Genomic DNA, 22,235 nt, shown 5'->3' with positions numbered 1-22,235 from the left:
AAGCGCGTGGGAAGAAAAGATGATGTTGTTGTGTCGTGCGTCATACGTTTTTCACGTGTAGTGTTTGTTATATTTGTGGTGTACGTTTGGGAGGTTGACCCGGAAGCAGAGGGAAATTGTGGGGGCCGGAGTTTACGGCGAGGTCACTCTTAACTTCGAGTTCGTTGTGTTTTGTGTCCACACGGTGCTTAACTACGAGTGGGGACCCCCCGCGGCTCGTGGTTAGAGCGCTAACCATAAGATTTCTCGTGGCTCGAAACTTCGAGCAAACCTCGAGGTTTCCCGTCTGAACGTAACTAAAACCTCTGAGCCAGCCCACCATGCGCTGCATGCGGGAGCACTTCAGACTGGCTCCTTCGCGGTGTGACCGCGAAGTTGATTTACTGAGCACTTTGTGGAGTCAATCAGCCAGAATTCTGCAACCACTCACGTGCTCAGCTCCGACCCGAAGGCGGAGTTCGAGAGCTTAGTGCAGGCAGCACAGCCCGTGGTAGGCAGTGCAAACGCCGCTCCGGCGACCAGCTCATAGAGCTGGAAGCAGACAATTTGTATGAAGGCCCTGAGGAATTCGGCCTCGCAGTTTCTGATGGATTGACTGCTCAGCTGACAAGGCGGTCACATTGCCCCCGTGAAAGGATAGCGTGGAAAAAAGAATCCATACACTACAGTACATGACGTCCTCGACGCCCACTTTCGGTGTGTGCACCGAGAGTCGAGGAGCAAAGGTGCACCTCGATCCCCGGGAAAACCGTCCAGCTGACAGTAGTGCAAAAGACGGTGATTCAGTGAATGTTCCCTTTAGTAAATGCTAAAATTACCCGGGAGCTGCAGACAGCAGCTAGGGAGCAACGGTCAGTCCATTCAGCGCCCGTCGCTTGACTGGCGGTCGACGGAGTTACTCTGTGCGGTAACATCCTCGTATGGACCCGAGAGGAGCTCAAACTTGCTTTCAATCACAAGTACAGGGGCATAATAATTTATGCAGTAGATCGATCTCCATAGGGAAAACGCCATTTGAGAAAGACTTGCAAACAACATGAAAAATGCTTGCGAGTCGCCCCTCGTGGGCCAAAAAGTCACCTTCTCCGACCGACCGCGTCCTCGGTCATTCGGTAGCACGCGGATGGAACATACCGTCATATTTTCCAGCAACGCACCATCTAATGTAGAAAAACTAGTAAGTCCCCGTTTACATGCGGGACGACTCAGATTTTTCAAAAGAGACGTGGTCTCTCATTATTTCTGATCCCTTGATTTCAGACACTATTTGTTGTAAACAAGATCTTATTTGACGGTTATCCCAACAAAAATTATTCCTCCTCAATTACTACTGTCGGAGGAAGAAAATGAGGCAATTAATTTGGAATTTCTTCCGTTGTTAACCAGAAAGGGGCGACATCAGAAATTTCCCCAGGGGAAGTTTCATTTCTGTCCACTATATTCACAGTTCCAAAGAAAACCGAGGATCTCAGATCCTTCATTGATTTGAAAAATCTGAACTCGTTCGTTCAGTATGAGCATTTTAAGATGGAATTTTTTCGAAATGTTAAAGAAATCCTAATCAATGCAATCCGACTACTTAACGTCACTGGATCTCAAGGATGCATATTTTTCCATTCCTATTCATGAAGATTATCAAAGTATTTGTTCTTCGTGGAATGGTCGTTTTTATTGTTTTACTTGCTTACCCTCTGGGTTAAGTTCAGCGCCAAGGGTATTTACTAAAGGAATGAAACCCGTTATTGCTTCTCTTAGAAGCAGAGGCATGAGAATAATGATTTATTTTGACGATATTTTAATTGTTTGCCCGCTCTAAAGAGGAGAGTATTGCTAACACGAACTGTGTTTTGGATTTGCTGGCATCATTGTGATTGTCATCAATTTTGGGAAGTCACAACATCTCTGACCTATTCAGGCTTTAATTTGGTGGCGAGCCATCTAGACAAAAAAAAAAATTGACAAGATAAGGAATCTTGGGCATCCTATTTTGTCGTCTCCCTCGACAAAAAATTCGAGATTTAGCAAAGTTTGTTGGTTTCTTTCTTCTCCATTTCACCCCGTACCGGCGGGTTGTTGGCATTATCGTGTTCTAGAGTCGTGCAGAACCAAAGCAGTGCAAGAGTCAGGTGGTAATTTTGATGCATGTCTTTAATTCAATAAACAATAATGCCATTGAAGAAATTCGTTGGTGGCTTTCCTTGCCATGCAAGGAATTTGGGTCCTGCATCGACATTCCTGTCATCCATTGACAATATTCGTACAGATGCCAGCACCTCAAGATGGGGTGCACTCTGTGGGAATGATAATTCCTTTGCTCAAGGTGTCTGGTCTCGAGAGGAAGCTAATCTGCATATCAATGCACTAGAATTACTGGCTATTTATCGAGGCCTTGCCTCCCTTTGCGACACCTCCCATAAGCAACACATTCATATTAAGTCAGATAACAGTGCTGCTGTCAGTTACGTCAGGAAAATGGGTGTTAGCATTCCATTACTTAATAAGTTGTCATATGACATTTGGGCGTGGTCGCTGGGTCGCTACTCTTGGCTCTCTGTTTCCCACTTGGCTGGTGTTGCTCATAATAGAAGCAGAAAATTAATCTATCTCAGAGAGATAGGAAGAATCAAATTAGTGTTCGTCCTGATATATATTTTCGTTGCTCTTATCTATACCTTCCTTCAGACCCGAAATTGATCTTTTTGCATCCCGTGCCAATAGGAAATTGGTTACGTACTTGTCTTGGGAACAAGACCCCTAAGGCTATCGATGCCTTTTCAATATCATGGGAATTTTTACATGCCTACTATGTTTCTCCTCCACTTTGTTTTTGCCTACTTTCCAGGGTCCTTCCCAAGTCCGCAGGGACAATATTAACTGCCAGAGAGCAGTCTCGATCATTCGTTTTGTCGAGGACACAATAGTGGCTCCCGCTCACCCGCGATCCTGTCAGCCCCAACCCTCCTACCAGGGGACTGCCTGGTTCCCCTTCCCATTCCAATGCCCGAGCTGAGGTTACTCGCCTGACCCAGGGAGATATCTCTTCCCACCTCCCTGCCTGACCTATCTCAGTGAACGTTGGCGAGCATTAAGGAATTTCAGAGCACACTTCCGAGCTCATCGCAAATTCATGGCACAACAACACCAAAAAACATTATAACTCAGCTTGAAAGCAGTGGATTAGTTGATGCCGCAAACAATCGCTTGATCCATTTAGTTATCTATCACCAATATCGTAATGTTTGTCTGACCAGCATGTGTTAGGGAAAAATACAGTAAAGTAGATTCGTATCGATCAGCCTTGTCATCTCTGCTGCCCTCTTCTGACGGGTTTTCCGTGGGAAAGCACCCGTTTGCAGTACCTGTGTTGAAAGGTAGAACCTCCTAAACCACGGTACAACACCACATTTCTTAAGTTTCTCAAGCATGTTCATTAGGTAATAATGCAAGACTGTTACTTCTAAGCGAGAATTTGAATGCCCTGGCGACTCTTGTTTCAACACAGAGATTGCAGACTCACATTGCAGACATTACATAATGTCAATTCCTTATGACAGAACTAGTCTTTCAAGTGGTTGAGTTATTGAAAACAACTACAGAAGAAGGGTATTGCCAACCAATCTATCAAATTGTCTTCTTTCCTCACAAACGAGAAGTTGTGTGTTTTATCAGTGCTCATGGAGTACTTAAGTCGAAAAGAACCCTTGCGTCAGGTTCACGGTGTGACTAAACTTTTTATTTCTACTAGAAAACCTCACAAAGAAGTAATCACTTCTACCCTGTCTAGGTGGTAAAAGGGCACATTGAATAAGCAGGCATAGATACATCGGTTTTCTGCTCACATTTACCGCAGTGCCTCAAGTACTGCAGCTTTTAATCAAGGCGTTACCATTGAGGAGTTGCCATGCCAAAACCTTTCGAGATTTTTATTTTAAGCCTGTTCAAGAAGTAAAATTCGCTTCAACCATTCTCAGCTCATCTTCACAAGTTATAAGGAAGATGGGGGACACGATACGTGTGTAACTCACAGAAGTTGTCAAAACTATACTGTTCTTTCCTCCTTGTGATCATGTGTTCATGTGTTCATACGGAACATACACCTTGTCATGGTACTACTCAGATTGCTCATGAATAAAATTTGACCTATCATGAACGTCCATGTGCAGCAGTTGTTTCATTGCCTGAAACATATCTCAATTGACAGTTTCTGCGTATTACTTTGAAGATGCTAGCCCTCTGAAAGCTTGTACGAAGTGTTATGTAATAGAATTCCTAAATTATGCGAATAATATTATGAAGTATAATTAGAATTCTATTAATAACAATGAAGTACAAGATGAAGAGGGTCCCACCCAACGCGTTGCGGGTTCATAACATATTGTTTGATAACCCTCCCTCTCTCTTCTCGTCACAGAAACTGTCAACTCATTTGCCATACTACCTGCCGTCGCAACTTCGGTGACCAGGCTCATTAACTGTCTGGCTTCATGCCTGTAAGATATTAAGCTATGACTGATCCGGATGAATGATTGCTGATACGTATTCTCTTCAATGTTAGTGGAGACTGACGTTGAGTGATCGTGTGAATGTTTGGATACTGCCTCGTATACTTTAAAAAGATGTCGAATAGTGGGAATACCCGCTATTTATAGGGACTGGGGTGCCAAACTCATTATCATAACAAAAGACTTTGAATTTCCTTGGTGTGATCTCTCTGCCAAAGCACGCAGGAATATGCTAACCCTCTTCATCTTGTACTTCATTGTTATTGATAGAATTCTAATTATACTTCATAATATTTTTCGCATAATTTAGGAATTCTACCTAATACCATTGGTCTGCCATTTGATAGGATCACTATTGGCATTCATTAACGTCATCTGAAGGTATGTAAAACTGGTTACAGCTCGTTATTCCGAAGGTTCGTTATTCCGAAGGCTCTTTATTCCTAAGATTCGTTATTCCGAAGGTTCATTGTTAAGAATTTCATTTTCGGATTAACCGATCTTCGGAATAACGAACCTTCGGAATAACGCTACAAATTTTCGGATTAACGAACCCTTTTTCATTTTCGGATTAAAGAACCTCTAGGTATAGGGAATTTGCGTGTTTCGGATTAACGACCCTTCGGAACAACGAACCTTCGGAATAGCGAACCTTCGGAATAACGAACAGCACCCGTAAAACTGACATTATATTATTAAAAAAAGGAAAGAATATATGAAATGACATTTAAGTATGATTTCGAAATGAAACTTTGACCAAAAAAAAAAGAAAGAAAGAAAAGAAATGAATATATCATCCAAAACAGTGAAAAGAGTGTATTTGACAATAAGAAATAATGTGGGAAGATTTACATGGAAGTACATTTCTTTATGTTCATTGAATTCAAGCGTTCAAATTGAACAGGCGTGCCTTTAACTGAAAATGAAATTATTATCTGGGTCATAATTGAAAGTCTATCAAGTTGGCGCGAAACTGAATAACAACTTAATGTCGTTAAACTGAGCGAATTTCACTCTATTTGAATGGAAAAGAATCTAAAAGGAATTATATGAAAAGAAATTGAACGCTCTTGAATCATGGGGAAAGAGTTCTGATGAAAATCGTTCAAATCGAATCAAACGCAAATCTGATAAAATGAGTCGGAAAAAAAACTTATATTTAACATGACAAGTTTCATATAAAATCTCCACTTGTCTGGAACATTTCAAAACCTTGATAAGTTGTGTCTTCATTAAATTGAAGGATGCTTCAGGGCAGGCCCAAAGCAATGGCAATGATTGATTCATTTTGAAAGCAATCACCTCTCTGAGAGCCCAACTAGAGAGCTGCAAAAGAATTTCATAGCTTGACTGATATATTAAACAAAACAGCCACAGGGAGCATGTACGATACGGATTATTCTGTGCTTATTTCGTATACAAAATACAAACCGTCTTGCGTGAGCCGATTTCTCGATTTCATATTACACGGGTACCTGTCCTCCGAAGACATCATCATTGAATTATCTCACTTAATTATTATTAGAAGGGGAACTATGAGGAAACTCTAAATGACTTCTACCAAAACTATAATTGTATGCGAGCATTGGTAAATCATTGTATTGTTGCATTTTTGAACCAGTCGGATAGATAAAGCAAGTAGCATCATTGGTACACAGAATCTTTGATGACATTACAGGGTTTACTAGGCCAGTGAGAACTGAAGTTGTAATTACACAAGATGACAGTGATCACAGCACTGAAACAAATGTGAACTAATTCAGGCTTAGATATCTATAGTTCAACAATATTAAAGACTGAAATGGCAGAGTAAACACCTTTAAATGCACATTGAAAAGATGTTGCACATCCCCATGATAATTTTAAAGCACTTAATATGTGGCTTTAATAAAAGCCATCTTTTACATAAGAACAGGAAGTGCTTGCTAAAGAACAAAGGAAAACAAAAGTATTCATTTCACATCAATGAGAGAGCACACGAAATCATCATTAGATGTATAATGTCATAGGCAACTTTCGACCTACATAATTATACAAAGAACAAAGGTAATGTAAGAGCTGGCATAGGGGAAGGCACGGGTGTTTCATACGACACATGGGGATAAAAAGTCTAGCCTTTTGTAAAACGCCCGTTTTTATACTTTCAATATTTCCTTCTCCTCTTGAGAAGAAAATGAGATGAATAGAATAGAATAGAATTGAATTGAATTGAATTGAATTGAACTGAACTGAATTGAATTGAATCATACTGCTTTTGGCATCAACTTAAAGATCAGTCGCAACACGTGTGCATGTGTTTTTATGCGCATTTTTACGTCACAATATTCTTCATTGATATTGCCTTATTATGGTGTTTTAGTATGGGGTAACACTCATCAGAATCTACTGGATAGAGTGTTCCTTCTACAAAAGAAAGCTCTCCGTGTCATCTTGGTTCCTTCCATACCCTCCCACTCAAATTTGTTATTTTCCTCCAATAAGCTATTAAAAATTAAAGATCTGTTTTTATATAATTTGGGGCAATTTATGTACATGTACAGCAACGACTCACTCCCGTCCATTTTTGCTTCTATATGTTTCAAAGAAATCAATCATTCCATGAGTATCCCACTCGACGCTCCAATGAATTTCATTTACCTCTTTTACGAACAATGTTTGCTAAGAACACACTTATTTACACTGGCCCAACTTACTGGAATTCCCTGAATAATGATATAAAAAATGCCCCCTCTATATATTCATTTAAAAGAAGATTAAAGTTTTCTTTACTGCAATTTTATGATCCCACAGAATTGAATAAGCCTGTTGGCTTATTTCAATTCCTTTTCGAAGAACTTGGCTTACAAGTGATATACTGTCACGTATTTTCTCGTCTCTCTTGTCCTGAGACACCTACAGAGTAGGTTTGATTTCATTTATATTATTTCTGCATCTATTTCTCTATACTTTTCTATATAATCGTATCCTTTTCACGCATCCCATCATTTTTTTTCAATGAATTCTGTCGAGGATCACTGGATCTGTTTTGTCTTTCTGTCCGTTGTATTGTCTTCCTGTTATGTTAGTCTTGTCTCGTTCTATCTTGTCTATGAGTCCCCTTTATTAGTTTCGTCGTCCCAGTTTCGTTTTATGTTTACTCGCCTGAGTATGTATGTCTGTTTGATACTCTGTCTTCCTAGTGGGCTTCCGGACTTTTTTCTTTTTTACTTTATTCCCAGTCTTTCTTCCCCTTTTTGCATCAGTTCAATTTCTATTGACATTCTGTACTTGAGGGGCCCACATTCTACAAGCATTGTCTTTTTAGTGGGTCCCTCCATTTTTCGATGTCTTACGTATTATATCGTCTTTATCACTTCAGTCAATTTTCATTACAACGTATTTCTTATCCCAAGGTTCCTCGATTATATTTTTCTCAATTTACTTTGTTTTGACTATGCAACCTTATTCACTGTTACCAAAGAAAGTGAAATGTTTATGTTCTTTTCGAAAAATGAAATAAAGCATGAATTGAATTGAATTGAATTGAACAGTGAAGTTTCAATATGAAGAATAAAAAATGCAATCCTCTTTGAATTCATCCTAATTTAGGCATGAAATGCACTTTTTCTGAAATATATTGTATTCCTTTCTACGCCCAACATCTGTTTGATATGGCATTCTCCTTTGCATGTTCTTTGTGCTTGCTTTTATAGGGGACTGAATGGCACCATAATTATGGATCGAAAGTTGAAATCAGTATTTACTGTTTCCACGGTATCTGAAGTTATTGTTTATACAGACTCTGTCCAACGAAATAGATAACTATTTTTTATATCTACAGTAAATGAGTCTCAGAAGTTCGAAAATATTGACAATGTCATAAAGTACATCCTAGATTAATACCGTCACTTCTTTTGAAGAATGATGATATGGTCTGGTCGTCATATCCCTCTTGTGAACCACGGCAATAAAATGCTCCAAATCCCTGCACATCCCACTCATTAGTGGATGGAAATAGTACACGTATGACACCTCTTTCGTGAAAGACAGCTGCAGGTAGATCAGGTGAAGTGTCACTGGGGATTGGTGCTGTCCTGCCAAAGACAAGAGAGGCTTCTGAGAATGGAGAGCTTCGATAACACTGCACCTGATGGGTACTACTTGCTCTCTCAATGTTTGAAAATCCACCTGAAAGCGTTGTGATGTAGACACGTTCACCTGGATATCGTAAAATTATACAGAGTAGGATTTTGACATTTGAATTAGACAAGTATCATAGACTACAGCTTTGATGTTCCTACATTAACGCTACAGCGTTCAAACATGCAGTAGGCCCTTTAATAAGGATTAATTAGACAAATTTGTATAACGCAGCTACTATGTAAATATACTGTGCTGCTTTACTTAGTTTAGCATCTTTGAAGAATTGGACAATTTCCAGCAAATTTCCTGCTGTATGTACATGGATGATTCACATTCCGTAAAATATTGATACTTGTTGCATATTTAATAAACATGTATATGTAGAAGACTCTCTTTCTTAATATGATTGATTTGAAAAGAAAAATAAAATTGCAACAGAAGAAATGAATTAGGAAAACTGTAAAAAAAAATGAATTGTTCAGTTGACATGATATAAGAAGTCTTATGTCTGAAAGTGAATGCTTTCTCTCGCAAACATGCAGGTAGCCTACTTGTTTGTTTGATAGATACTTTATTTTCTGCAAATCAATATACATAAGTTACATAATCGTGAACATGCATAGAAAATATACAAAGTAAATTGTCAAAGGGTTTCTCGGAGGACGACCGCAATGATAAACTGAACACTGTGAATTATCGTTTCAAATCAGTGGTGTCATCCGACTCTTTTATTTAAACAAAGTCGGCGCAATGTGGGCAGTTGTCTCCCGAATGTCAATACAAAGTCACCGAAAGAAAAATGTTTTTCGGGAAGAAAAAGGCAAGACAAAAATACCTGTGTAAAAACAAATTGTTTCCTAATATCCTAATTTCTGATAAGCCCCTATCAGTCAGGCTCAGGCGCAGAAAACTGCGCCTGTCGAAAAGCGCCGATTTCTGCTATCATGAATATTATAATGACAATACCCATTATGCCACGCGATGCTCGTAGTGTAAAAGGCATGGAGAAAATTTAGGTGAAGAAGACACCTAATCGATATTAATTTCGTACGAAAATTTTAACCCTGACACTTTTCTGATATTTCATTTGTAGTAAGCCAAATACCTAATCTTGCATAATAATCAATTTCTAGGGGAATAAAACCATGACATCTGGCGTAATTCTGGTCGGAATACATAATTAGGTAAATGTTTTTTGAATGACCACCGGTTTGCCCTCTTTTTAGCCTTGTGCAACAGGCGTCGGCTAGTGTAACAGAAATGTACTCCTTCCTATCAGACCTTCCTCTCTCCTTTTCTCTACCTCTCTCCCTTCTCCTCTCTCATCTCCTCTCTTGGCCTCTTTTCCTTTCTCTCTCCCAGCACTGCCACCTTCCATTTCTCAACGCATCATCTCTTTCCACCTCTCTCTTCTCCGCGGTACTTTCCCTGGCAGGTTAAAGGTTCTTATCTCTGTTGAGTAAACATAGGGCAGCAGTTTAAAACGAAGAAAGTGTTGTGAAAGTGCGGCCAGCCCTCGTACCTCCCTGGTCTTGAACTGACCATGGGCAAAGCACAGAGGCAGGGGCTATGCGATGGGTATTGCAGTTTTAGATTAGATTCCAGAGAGACAGAGTTATACAAGAGAGCACATATAGTTAAACATGAGTTATCAGAATTAATTGCAGATGATTCTGCAAAGGAAGCAGAACAGCGTAACAGCAAGGTAATCCCAATGACTCCTACTTTTCATTCTTACTAGCCTATTTCTTGATTTACAAATGAGCTATGGTCAGTGTGGAGAGAGCTATATAGCGCATGGTGTTTGTTGGTGAGAGCGTGTGGCTCTATATGTGCCTGATTCCGACATTAGCGCTCGATGGAGGCGGACGTGCCGCCATAGCTCTCTTGGTTCTGCAGCCACCGCCCTTATCCCTCACCACCACTTCATGGATTATTTTCTGACTCTTCCTGCATAACTTTTCACCTTAAGCCCAAAAGTAACTTTGGTTTCAACCTGTTTCGACGAAGTTTTGAACATAAGCTTTGAAATTCATCAAAATTTGAATTTATTTGCAACTTCTGAACGCGCATTATCAGTGCAGATGGCGACCCGCCTTACCCGAGCTACCAGTAAAGACCGGACTGTTCCCACCCACGCCCCGCAACCCAGCCGTGCCGACGGCGGTCAGTCTCACTCAAGGAGCGATGACGGCGATGACGGCGATGACCTGACCTTGGCGGACATACAACAAAGTATAACTCGTTCTTCCTCTACAGTTTGTGCAAAACTTGATGTTCTTTCGCGTGAGGTTGCTTCAATCAACACCAAACTGTCAGAACTAGAAGACTCCGTAAGCATGAACTCTGACAAGATAATAGAGATTGAGAACAAGAAGCTTCCAGAAATGGAAAGCAAGATGGCTGCTGAAATTACCAAGCTCCATAACAAGCTCACGGCAATGGAGATTTACTGCCGTCGCGCAAACCTGCTCTTTTACGGAGTAAAGGCCCCCTCACACTTAAGCGAATTGCCTGAAATATGACTTGCGATGGCTGGCGAAAGGCATTTTTGGAAAAATCGTTTTCAACGGTAATTGATAGTAAGTCATATTTACCCTTCGCGTTTGGGTTCGTACACCTTCTGAACTAACAGTTGCGATTATTCAAATTCGCACGGGATTTTTGAACATGTTTAAAATTTCCCGACGAATTGAAAAATCGTCTGTCATTTGCATCTCTTATTTAGTCTGCGGTAATCCTTCGTTTATCGTTCTGTGCTATTGTCACGCATAGTCCCTCATCGCGCTTTTGCCAAGGTGGACCGATCTCGAAAGAACCCTAAACGAAGGAACACGATGACTAAATATGACTTGCGCATAGAAACGAAGATACTATGACAAACGTATTTTCGCTTGCCATCTTCTATGCGAAGGGAAACTAAGATTGACTTGTACTAAATTTGAAAGGCAATGCATACACGAAGGCAAGTCTAAGAGATACTATGACAAACTATGGATTGCGATGTGATACGAATACGAGCGAATGACCTGACGAAAAAAATTGGCAAATGCTGAGCTGCTCTCTGTGACCAGCCACTCACCGCGCTACTCATATATAAACATTCCACCAGAAAGTTTCAAAGTTTCTTCAGAAAAATGGAAGATGCAGCCCGCCTCAGAGTCCAGTATTTACTCGCAATGGCTCAGAATGAAGTTATACATCAGCAGCTGAACCTATACACCAGTTCATCAGAGGCCGCTTCAGATGGAGACGAGGCTTCAAACAACGTCGTATCTGGAGAAGGACATGGCCGAACCCTGTCAGAAGAAGGGCTTTTGGAATCTACGACCAGCTGTTGGTTGAGCTCCGAAGAGAAGACCCTTCGACTTTCAAGAAATTTCTCTGCATGCCCCCTGAACTCTACGATGAAATCCTGGAGAGGGTCAGAGGAAGAATCAGGAGGCTGTTATACACCTGGTACAGGGAGCCGCTAGAAGAAGGTCTCAAGTTGGCAACTACTCTCCGTCATCTTGTGTCTGGCAACAAGTACTCCGAAATGCAGTATGAGTGGAGGGTGCCTGAAAACACCCTATCTGTAGTGGTGAGGAAGTGTGTCAGGCCATATGTGACGAGTATACAGATGAAGTCATGACAGCCCCTTCAACCCCTGATGGATGGAGACAACTTGCTGGTGGATTCTACAAGCGGTGGAATTTTCCCCACTGTGTGGTAGCTATTGATGGCAAGCATGTGGCCATCAGAAAGCCTCCTCTGTCTGGCTCGTTATACTGCAACTACAAGGGCTTTTTTAGTATAATCCTGTTGGCTATAGTGGACAGTGACTACAAATTTGTCTGGTGCGATGTTGTTGGTAGGTATGATACAATAGGGGAAAGGGGGTAGGTCGAGTCAATTTAGGGGTACGTCAGATTTGTTATCATCTCACCTCCATTGTTACTATTTCAATACTTTTTATTTTGCTAAAATGATAGCAATTGGGGCAATTCATCTCAGTTTTTGCTTGATACATTTTTCTTCTTCAAAAACGTGCTTTAAGAATAATTAATAATGTTGGATATTTATTTCACACTAATGATCTTTTGTGTAGAAACAAAAATCTGAAATTGATTGACTTGTTTCATTATAATGCCTTTGCCTCTTCCTTTCATGTTGCGTGGATGATTTTTCCGGCCGCACTGAAATCTGGACGGACCTGGTCGCTTTTTAACTCCCCGAGGAGCGCACACTCACGTACGGGAACGCCTGATCTATTCTTTCGTCTTCGTTTCCAATCGCACGCCATATCAAACCATTGCTCATTGTTCGTTCGTCTTATCGGGTCATATCAACCCTTCGCTCGCCTTCGGCCGCAATTTACTCAAAGAAGTGAACCGAATAATCGTATCCTTCGCATGTCATATTTATCTTTCGCTTACCGTTCGTTAATCATATTTGACTTTAGTTTATAATCGGATGATTTGAAGGCAATTTTATTTGAAATCGTTGAATTCGCGCGCATTTCGTGCGTTTTTCCCCTTCGTCCCCCTTCGTCCCCCTTCGTCCCCCTACATTCGCTTAGGTGTGAGGGGGCTTTAAAGGAAACGCCAAACGAAAATGTTGAGCGCACACTTAGCGACACGTTTTGCTACCTCAGGATAAACGCAGATGATGCCGCCAATATTGCCCTCGTGAATGTTCATCGGCTCCCCCGACGCGACAACGCCAACGCTGCTTCCGGCCAGGCCAACGGAGCCCCATCTCGAGACCCTGTTCCACGAGCCATAATTGCAAAGTTCGTCTACATTCGCGACAAGGATCGTGTTCTTGAATCGTTTGACCAGCGCCAGCGCCAAAACAGCCAGCCGCCAGCCAATACCGGTCCCGGTCAGCGTGTTTTTTTTAGACGGCGCAGATTGGGGACCCTAAAAATCTATTGGGGACCCTATCCCTAAACCTAACCCTAATCCTAATCCTAACCCTAACCATCAAACCCTAACCCTAACCCTAACCCTAACCCCAACCCTAACCCTAACCCTAACCCTAACCATAACCAAAAACCCTAACCCAACATTTGTCCCATAGGTTTAACACGCGCCATGCCCCAATCTGTGCCGTCTTAAAAAAAAAAAAACGCTCCCGGTCAGGAATCTCGACGGATCACGGTCCGCACGGATCTGCCCCCTGCCCTCAAAGACAGGAGAAGCTTTCTCGCGAAAACGGCCTACGACCTCAGAAAGCAAAAAAAAAAAAACAAAAAAAAAAAAACAAAAAAAAAAAACCGCTTCTACCAAGATACACCTAGCTGGCACAGAAGTACTCCTTAATGGAAAGAAAAAGGCTCTGCGACTTGGAATCTGTACCGTGACTGAACCTGTAAGCCGCGAGTCTCGTGTGATCTTCAGCTCCTATGTGCGCCTTTAAGTTGAAATACCTCTTGCAACTTGACTGGTAAGCTTTAGTACCCATCAAAGATCTTATCAATTACATTAGTGTTTCTTTCTTCTAAAGTACCCGTTATTACCCATTATTATTGTTATCACCTCTGAGTTACAATTCCGAATCCTTTTGCCAACTACGTAAATTTATTCTCACTGATGTAGCACCACTCGCAAATTTCAAATAGATACCACGAGTTGTGTTCGTTCCTTTCCCTTCTTTTTTGTGTCATGTTATTCAAACATATGTATCATGTTCTTCAAACACAGCACTCAACAATTATACTAAGTGTATGAGGCTGATGCCGCGGCTCACACAGTCAATTATTCATTTTGGTTGAATTGAATTTAAATATAAACAGTGCGCTCATTATACGTTTATGGGATTGAATGGCAATGATTGAACTTAGAAATTTACTGTCCAACAGATTTGGTATAGACCCCTATATATTGATTGGAAGTAAGCGTCTTCCTCTACATTTTCTTTCTTTCTTCTACATCTGCTCTAATATTCGGCAAATGGAAAATTTTTTTCTCGTAATCTTAGACTACCATATCCAGCACGAGATAGCTTGTACTATGCTACGACTGAAACTTAACCTCTGACTTCATAACACGTTTAAACCATGTGATTGAAAAGTAATGATCCAATTTACTGTTCAACAGATTTGGTCTGTTTACTGGTAGGAAGAATGTGTCTTAATTCCTCTATTTTTTCCCATTATGTCCCAATACTCGGCTATTGGAGAAAAAAAAAGTAAAATGTGATATGCTTTTTATCGCAATCTTTGATTATAGTATATCCGATATGAAATAGTCTGTACTGTGTTATGACTGAAACTACCATAACCTTTTGTCTTTTTCCTTCACAATTCCATGAAAATGATAACAAAATTATAATTTATACGTAATGAGAAAAGAAGTTAATTGGAATGTTATTTGTACTTTGATTGCAAAGGGAATTTTCAAGGGTGAGGGAGGGAGGGGCGGCTGCGGGTAACATCTGGAGAAAACGGTCTAAAGAAGACATGTATGTAAGTAATTTGTTATTGATTATGTATCTTTCTGTGTGCTTTAAGTACGCACACGACACAGCGATTGATTTTCATTTCAACTTAGATTTTGTTTTGTGCTCAGCAGTGTTTGCATTTTGCCTTGACATACATTCCATGTACGCAACATCAAAATCTGTCTTACCTGGATGTATTAATTTGATTTTTCACAATTGTGCCAAGTGCATACTTATGAACGTACGTATAACCACTTGTATGCTTAGATTTGAACAGAGAACTGTATTACCATATCCACTATGTAAAGAACCAGTACTCGGTATACCTTTTTCCCTTGTTCTATGCACGCTCACTGTGCTTTCTCTCCTGGCGAAATTCACAAAAATTTACATAACAGTGTTAATGAACTTCCTATTGTGTATGCAAAAATGTGTTATGCCGGTGCTCTCGACCGCTATTAATTTGTCACCAGCTTTCAGCAATCTGTCATCCTTGTGTATCTGAAAATCATTATTCCGGTGTTTTTGACCTCGCAAATCAATTCACTACCTGTTCTCAGCTATTTGTTACTGTATATGCAAAGACGTGTTACCACGGTACTTCCGACTCCTCTCAGTGATTTGTTATCAATGTTTATGCAAAAATGTGTCATCCCGGTGCTTCTGACTCCTCTACGTAATTTGCCTCCTACCCTCTGCAAACTGTCATTGTGTATGCATAAATGTGTTTCTACGGTGTTTTCGTTCACCCCCAATTATTTGTTGTCTGTTTGCTCTGGCATTCGCTTCTTTGAACTGTTCAGCGCAATCCTGGCCTCCTATAGCCTAGCAACAACCTCATTCCCTACTTACTATACTGGTGCAGTATACCTTTGGATTTTTGGCATGCTTTGTTTTATGTATGGTCATTGGACATTCTTTACCCATATATCATCAGGGTGAATGTTCTCCCACTTGTCTCCCTATAAAACCAAGCAGCAGATGTGTTCTTAAGCAGTTATTTCCTGTTTACAGCCTGTCTTCATATTCACCTGCCTTGTATCATTCACAATGATGAATCCAAATACTACTGTAAACTCGAATGCCGCATCAGTTGCCACCCTTTATCCTCAATCATTTGCTGATATGACACCAGTAATTTCAGTAGACAGCGAAGAGGGTGAGGATTCCGACATCGTCACTTTCTTAAATATGCAAACTCCTGAATTAAGACTGGATTTTGACTGTAGCGATACAGCAGTCCAAAATGTATTCACTCACTACCACACAGAGGATGAGCTTACTTCACTCACTCATACCGACGCAAATCAACTCTTTATTTCACATTTTAATATCAGAAGCTTAAATAAAAACTTTGATCAATTTCTTTCTTTTGTGAGTATATTAATATCCAAATATAATATTATCGGGCTCAGTGAAACTTGGTTGAAGGAGACATCACCCTCTTCGCTGTTTACTATAGACGATTTTAAACTCATAACAAATAATAGAACATGGAAGAAAGGTGGGAGAGTCGGATTTTATGTGTCACAGAATTTAGATTGTGTCTTCTTAGAAAAATACAGCGTGATGTCAGATACATTTGAGAGTGTATTTATCGAGGTCAAAACTCCAAACAAAGGTAATATTATAATTGGGGAGATTTATCGACCCCCAAGCTCAAACCCTGCTGAATTCTTAGAGTTATTCTGCGGCCTTATCTCGAACACTTATTTTGACAGTAAGACATGTTTTGTCATGGGTGATTTTAATCGCAATCTCCTCAATTACAGTGATAATCCCTTATGCGCAGATTTTCTTAACCTTATGTTGTCGAAATCATTTATTCCCCTTATAAGAAAACCGACTCGAATAACTGATGATGTATCTACTCTTATTGACAACATTTTTGTAAATGTGACCGTGCACCTCAAAACGAACATAAAGTCGCACACACTAATTTTGCGTGAGGACTGAAAATAAGTGAAATGGGTCAACCTAGCCAAACTTGACTTTTTCATATTTTCTGAAAGAGCGGGTCTTCTTTTACAGTATGCGAGAATTTGGTATCATAAAACGGGCAGAAAAGTGTGTTTTTTAGCAGTTTATCTCGAACATTTTTTGGTAGAATAGTGTGATTAGTTGTGTCTTTAGAATCCCTTTTTCATTTCTGAAAAACCTTGTCCACACTCTTCACTTTCAACTCTAATAACTTTTGAAAGGATAGGGCTACTGATTTGAAAGTTGGCATTAATTATGGACAGAATGTGTTAATGAGGCATGCTTAATTTCAGTTTAATTTGATAATCCCTTCATTGTTGTTACTCTGGTGGTTTACTTCCTGTTTTTTGTCCCATTCATCGCACAGCCAGCACGGTTTGGTAAAGATTAAGCGCTTGAATAGACACTGTACTTCAGAGCCTCTTTTCTCAGTTCACAGTTTTCCTGAGTTTGTGCTTTCTTTCCAATATTTAGATAGGTTAGGAGAGTCCATTTGATTTGAGTTATGCATCATTTTAAAGCTTAAAGTCTGCTCTCTCAGAATATGGTCTTAACTAAAAATTCATGTCTGGCGACTTTTTGTTTGTTTTGAGGTGCAGGGTCACAAATGACTCATTTTCTGACATCACATCTGGCATAATAGTTTCTGACGTCACTGATCATTTCCCAATTTACGCCCTTGTGTCCAGTTTTATGACTGCTAATGTTTCTCACACCCACAACCCAGGTATTCGTGTAATGTCTGAATCCAACCTTAATAAACTTAGGGAGAAATTAAGTTCAGAGGATTGGTCCACCGTATACAGTCAAAGCGACATTGATTTAGCCTTTGAAAATTTTATGAATATTTTAATTGCTAATTATGATTCTTGTGTTCCTCTCCGAAGACCTCACCATTCTAATTATAAAAAAGTACCCCGACAACCATGGGTTACAAAATCTCTTCTCAGGTCCATTAACCGCAAGAATAAATTTTTTCATAAGTATCGTAAAGATCCTTCCACTTTAAACAAATTAAGATATGTTCGTTATCGGAATATATTGACATCCATAATACGTATAGCCGAGCGAAATTATTTTTCCCGACAGTTTGTTAAATATAAATCTGATGTTAAGAGTACGTGGAAGGTGATTAATGAGGCGCTCAAACATAAAAATGATACCGATCCTCCTAAATATATTTCAGTTGACGGCCGCCAAATTAACGACCCGGTCATTATGGCGGAATCTTTCAATGATTATTTTGCAACTCTTGGTCCACATCTTGCCAGTAAAATCCCGAAATCATCAACTGAATTCTATAGATACTTAGGTAATAGGAATTCTCAATCAATATTTTTTGAACCTATTGCTGAAGAAGAAATTATAGATATTATTAAGAATTTGAACGATAAAAAAAGTTCAGGATATGATGGAATTACAAATTTTCTTTAAAAAAAATGTTTTAAGCGAAATCATTACTCCTCTTACATACATTTTCAATCAATCCTTATTTAATGGCAAAGTCCCCAATAAGATGAAGGTCGCAAAAGTTGTCCCTATCTTTAAGAAGGGACAGAAAGATTTGGTGAATAATTACCGACCAATTTCTTTGTTGACTTCAATCTCTAAAATTCTTGAAAGGGTGGTTTACACACGATTATTAAAATTTCTCACAAATCATAACATTCTGTCGGATTCTCAGTTTGGTTTTAGAAAACATTACGACACAACCCATGCTTTACTTACTTTTATAGACAAGGTAGCTCATGCTATAGATAGTTTTGAACATACAATTGGAGTTTTTCTTGATTTTTCTAAAGCTTTCGACACGATAGATCACGAAATCTTGTTTCATAAATTGTGTCACTATGGAATCCGCGGGACCCCCTTAGAATGGTTTAAGAGTTATTTAACAGAAAGAAAGCAATTTGTTAATATTAATAGCCATGATTCGCAATTAAAGCCTACTTCATGTGGAGTCCCGCAGTGCTCCCTCTTGGGCCCACTTTTATTTATCTTATACATAAACGATCTCCCAAAATCATCGCAAATTTTGTCATTCATTTGTTTCGCCGATGACACAAGCTTGTTTTTTTCACATCGAGACCCTAATGCATTAATAAATATGATGAATACTGAGCTCAGGTCCGTGCAATCCTGGATTTATGCGAACAAATTATCCTTGAACATAGAAAAAACTCATTATAATATGGTATTCAGTAATTCTTTGAATGTTGTTCCATATGATATCCAAATAAATGATTTATGTTTAAAGCAGGTTAATAACACAAAGTTTTTAGGGCTTTGGACTGACCAAGATTTATCCTGGAAAACTCATGTTAATTTTTAAGTAAAATTTTGTCTAGAAATATTGGAATTTTGAATAAACTCAAACATTTCTTTCCTGTTCATATTTTGCAGAGTATATATTCTTGTTTAATATCTCCACACTTTAATTATGGAATTTTGGCGTGGGGAAATGCAAGTCACTCATTACTAGATTCCCTTCTCCGTATTCAAAAGCGTGCAATAAGAATCATAAACCACGCCGGATATTTTGCCCATACCAATTGTTTCTTCCATCAAAACAGAATTCTGAAAATTTCAGACCTATTTTATTACAATCTCGGAATTTTCATGTATAACCTAACAACTAATGAATTACCATCTGTTTTTATCCACATGTTCAAAAGGAATCGCTCTATCCACTGTTATCCCACTCGCCAGAGTGACGCCTATCACCTTCCCCGTACTCGCACTATTTTTGCAAAGAAAACAATTATATTTACTGGACCCAGATATTGGAATGATCTCCCTCTAGATATCACTTCTTCCTTATCTTTATTCACTTTCAACAGGGTGGGGGATGTAAAAAGCAGTAACGGGCGCCTGGCACACAGACGTTATCAATTTAACCGACTGTTCGCAGAAACTACGAGAATCGATTGTAGCGGGCACACTTGCTCGGCGCTCGGGCGGATAACCCCAAAGTAGCAGTTTTCTGCGCCTGGCGGGAGGCGCAGTTTTCTGCGCCTGTGCCTGACTGAACACGACGTGCTTTACCTGAAAATATACACGTGTATCATCCTCCCAAGAGACAATATATTTTTCATTGCGTAATATTCAAGCAGTTTTTTGATTACCACAACGTATTTGTCAATTCTGTGAGTTTATTTCATTTTCGGAATCACGAACCTCATTTCATTTTCGGATTAACGAGCCTTATTTCGTTTTCGGATTATCGAACCTTCGAAGTAACGGACCCTATTTCATTTTCGGATCTACGAACCTTCGGAATAACGAACCCTATCATATTTTCGGATGAACGAACCTTCGGAATAACGAACCTTCGGAATAACGAGCCTTATCATATATTCGGATTAACGAACCTTCGGAATAACGGACCCTATTTTATTTTCGGATCAGCAAACCTTCGGAATACCGAACCTTCGAAATAGCGAGCCTCATTTCATTTTCGGAATTAACGAACCTTCGGAATAACGGACCAAATCTCATTTTCGGATTAACGAACCTTCGGAATAACGAACCCTAGGTCATTTTCGGATTTACGGGCCTTCGGAACAGCGAACTCTATTTTATTTTCGGATCAACGAACCTTCGGAATAACGAACCTTCGGAATAACGCCACAAATGTTCGGATTAACGAACCCTTTTTCATTTTCGTATTGACGAACCTCTAGGTATAGGGAATTTGCGTGTTTCGGATCAACGAACCTTCGGAATAACGAACCTTGGGAATATCGAACAGCACCCATGCGTGCGCCCCTCAGCCACTTCGAGTGGGGTCTCAATCATCAGCAATTCTCTGTATGAACAGACACAGAGGGGCATACTAGTAAGTCGCAGCGCTTCAGGAGTGCTCCCATGAGACTCTTATAAAATTGTAATGGGTGTAAGCTAGTGCAACGCGCGCGCACGCGCGTGTGTGTGTGTGTGTGGGGGGGGGGGGGGGGGTTGCAACAGAAGCATCTGGCTGGAACTCTCCTGGGCCGCCACTTGAGTCGTCTTCCACAGGTCAATCTAATAACATGGCTTGTACCATCCTTGAGCGTATACAGGAACAGTATATTTCCCACGTCCACGTACCGAGTATATTTCTGTGCCATAGAAGTGTTCCCTCCAGATAAAGTAGAGCGATTTTTACACCGCTTTCCTCATAACCAGAATGCCAGTTGGTCCTATTATTTCACATACGACTGCAAGTAGATTATAACCACATGAGCTACAGCTCCCCTTTCCCCTCGCCCCTTTTCAGGGTCGTCAAAAAAGAAGAAAATAAAAGAATGAAAAAAAAATGTGAAAAGACCTCCTTAAAATGTCCAAAGGTTCCATCCTTTGATTCTTCCCTCCTAGTGGGGAGAAGGGAGTGGTACCATTGGCTTTGATATCCCCGGTTCCGGAGGCCTCCCACCCTGAATAACGTTCCGCAACCCCTGATCTGCATGTCACACTTTAAGCATAATTTAACCTCCACATGCATACACATAGGACATAATGGTGAAAACTGCAATATATTTCAAGAGTCTACAAAGACCATCCGCCTCTACACAGTCTACATTATAGATGATGATCATTCCCATAAAAATCCACACTCAATGTTCAGTAAATAACCGTCTCGAGTCTTATGTCACAGTTCACTTGCCATGGTACATATATCACTGAACACTAAATCTTGTGATCAGGCACTTCCTTGTTTTTTGTAGAAGTGTCATAAGCCTACAAAAACTACAAAGACTTGAATCATACTTGAGAACATTTTCTAATGTCTCAGTAACAATTCTACATGTGTAAGTAGTCGTGGAATGTTTTCACAAGTGCCAGTTTCTGTGGTCATTTTCTAAGGTCTCGGTAACAATTCTACATGAGTAAGTAGTCGTGGAATGTTTCCACAAGTGCCAGTTTCTATGGTCTTTGTGGGTATTCTTTCGCCAAACAATAATCCTTTCAAGGACAACGCAGACATGGTGTTAACGTAAACATCTCTTTCTCACTTATACATCACCATGCAAACTTTCAAACGACGCATTTCCAAGGTTCCATGCTTAGGACGGGAAAGCGGAAGGGCGACTTTAAAATTCATGTAGGCGCCCCTATTGGCGCCTTAATCAATGGGTTGATCCTCGTTATTCCGAACGTTCATATTTAGTATAGATATTATATACTTGGGGCTCATTAATCCGAAAATGAAAAAAAAAAGTTGGT

General features: G+C 40.0%; 1 protein-coding gene across 1 annotated transcript in view; it reads right to left on the bottom strand.

Moving 5' to 3' along the window:
* Positions 1-914, bottom strand: part of LOC139723381 (receptor-type tyrosine-protein phosphatase kappa-like) — a 55,975-nt gene extending 55,061 nt beyond the window's left edge. Inside the window, exons 1-2 of the mRNA XM_071634629.1 lie at positions 819-914; positions 431-603 (exon numbers count right to left, since the gene is read on the bottom strand). Of these exons, the coding sequence (XP_071490730.1) occupies positions 431-603; positions 819-914 (269 nt within the window). The remainder of the gene's footprint in view (positions 1-430; positions 604-818) is intronic.
* Positions 915-22,235: the final 21,321 nt, after the last annotated feature.

This window comes from Diadema antillarum, unplaced genomic scaffold (genome assembly GCF_040938485.1).
Source record: "Diadema antillarum isolate AM-2024a unplaced genomic scaffold, OU_Dant_1.0 scf00000188, whole genome shotgun sequence".
In the NCBI taxonomy this organism is placed as follows: Eukaryota; Metazoa; Echinodermata; class Echinoidea; order Diadematoida; family Diadematidae; genus Diadema; species Diadema antillarum.
Note: the sequence above shows the minus strand (reverse complement) of the source record. Positions and strands in the feature narration are given on the sequence as shown.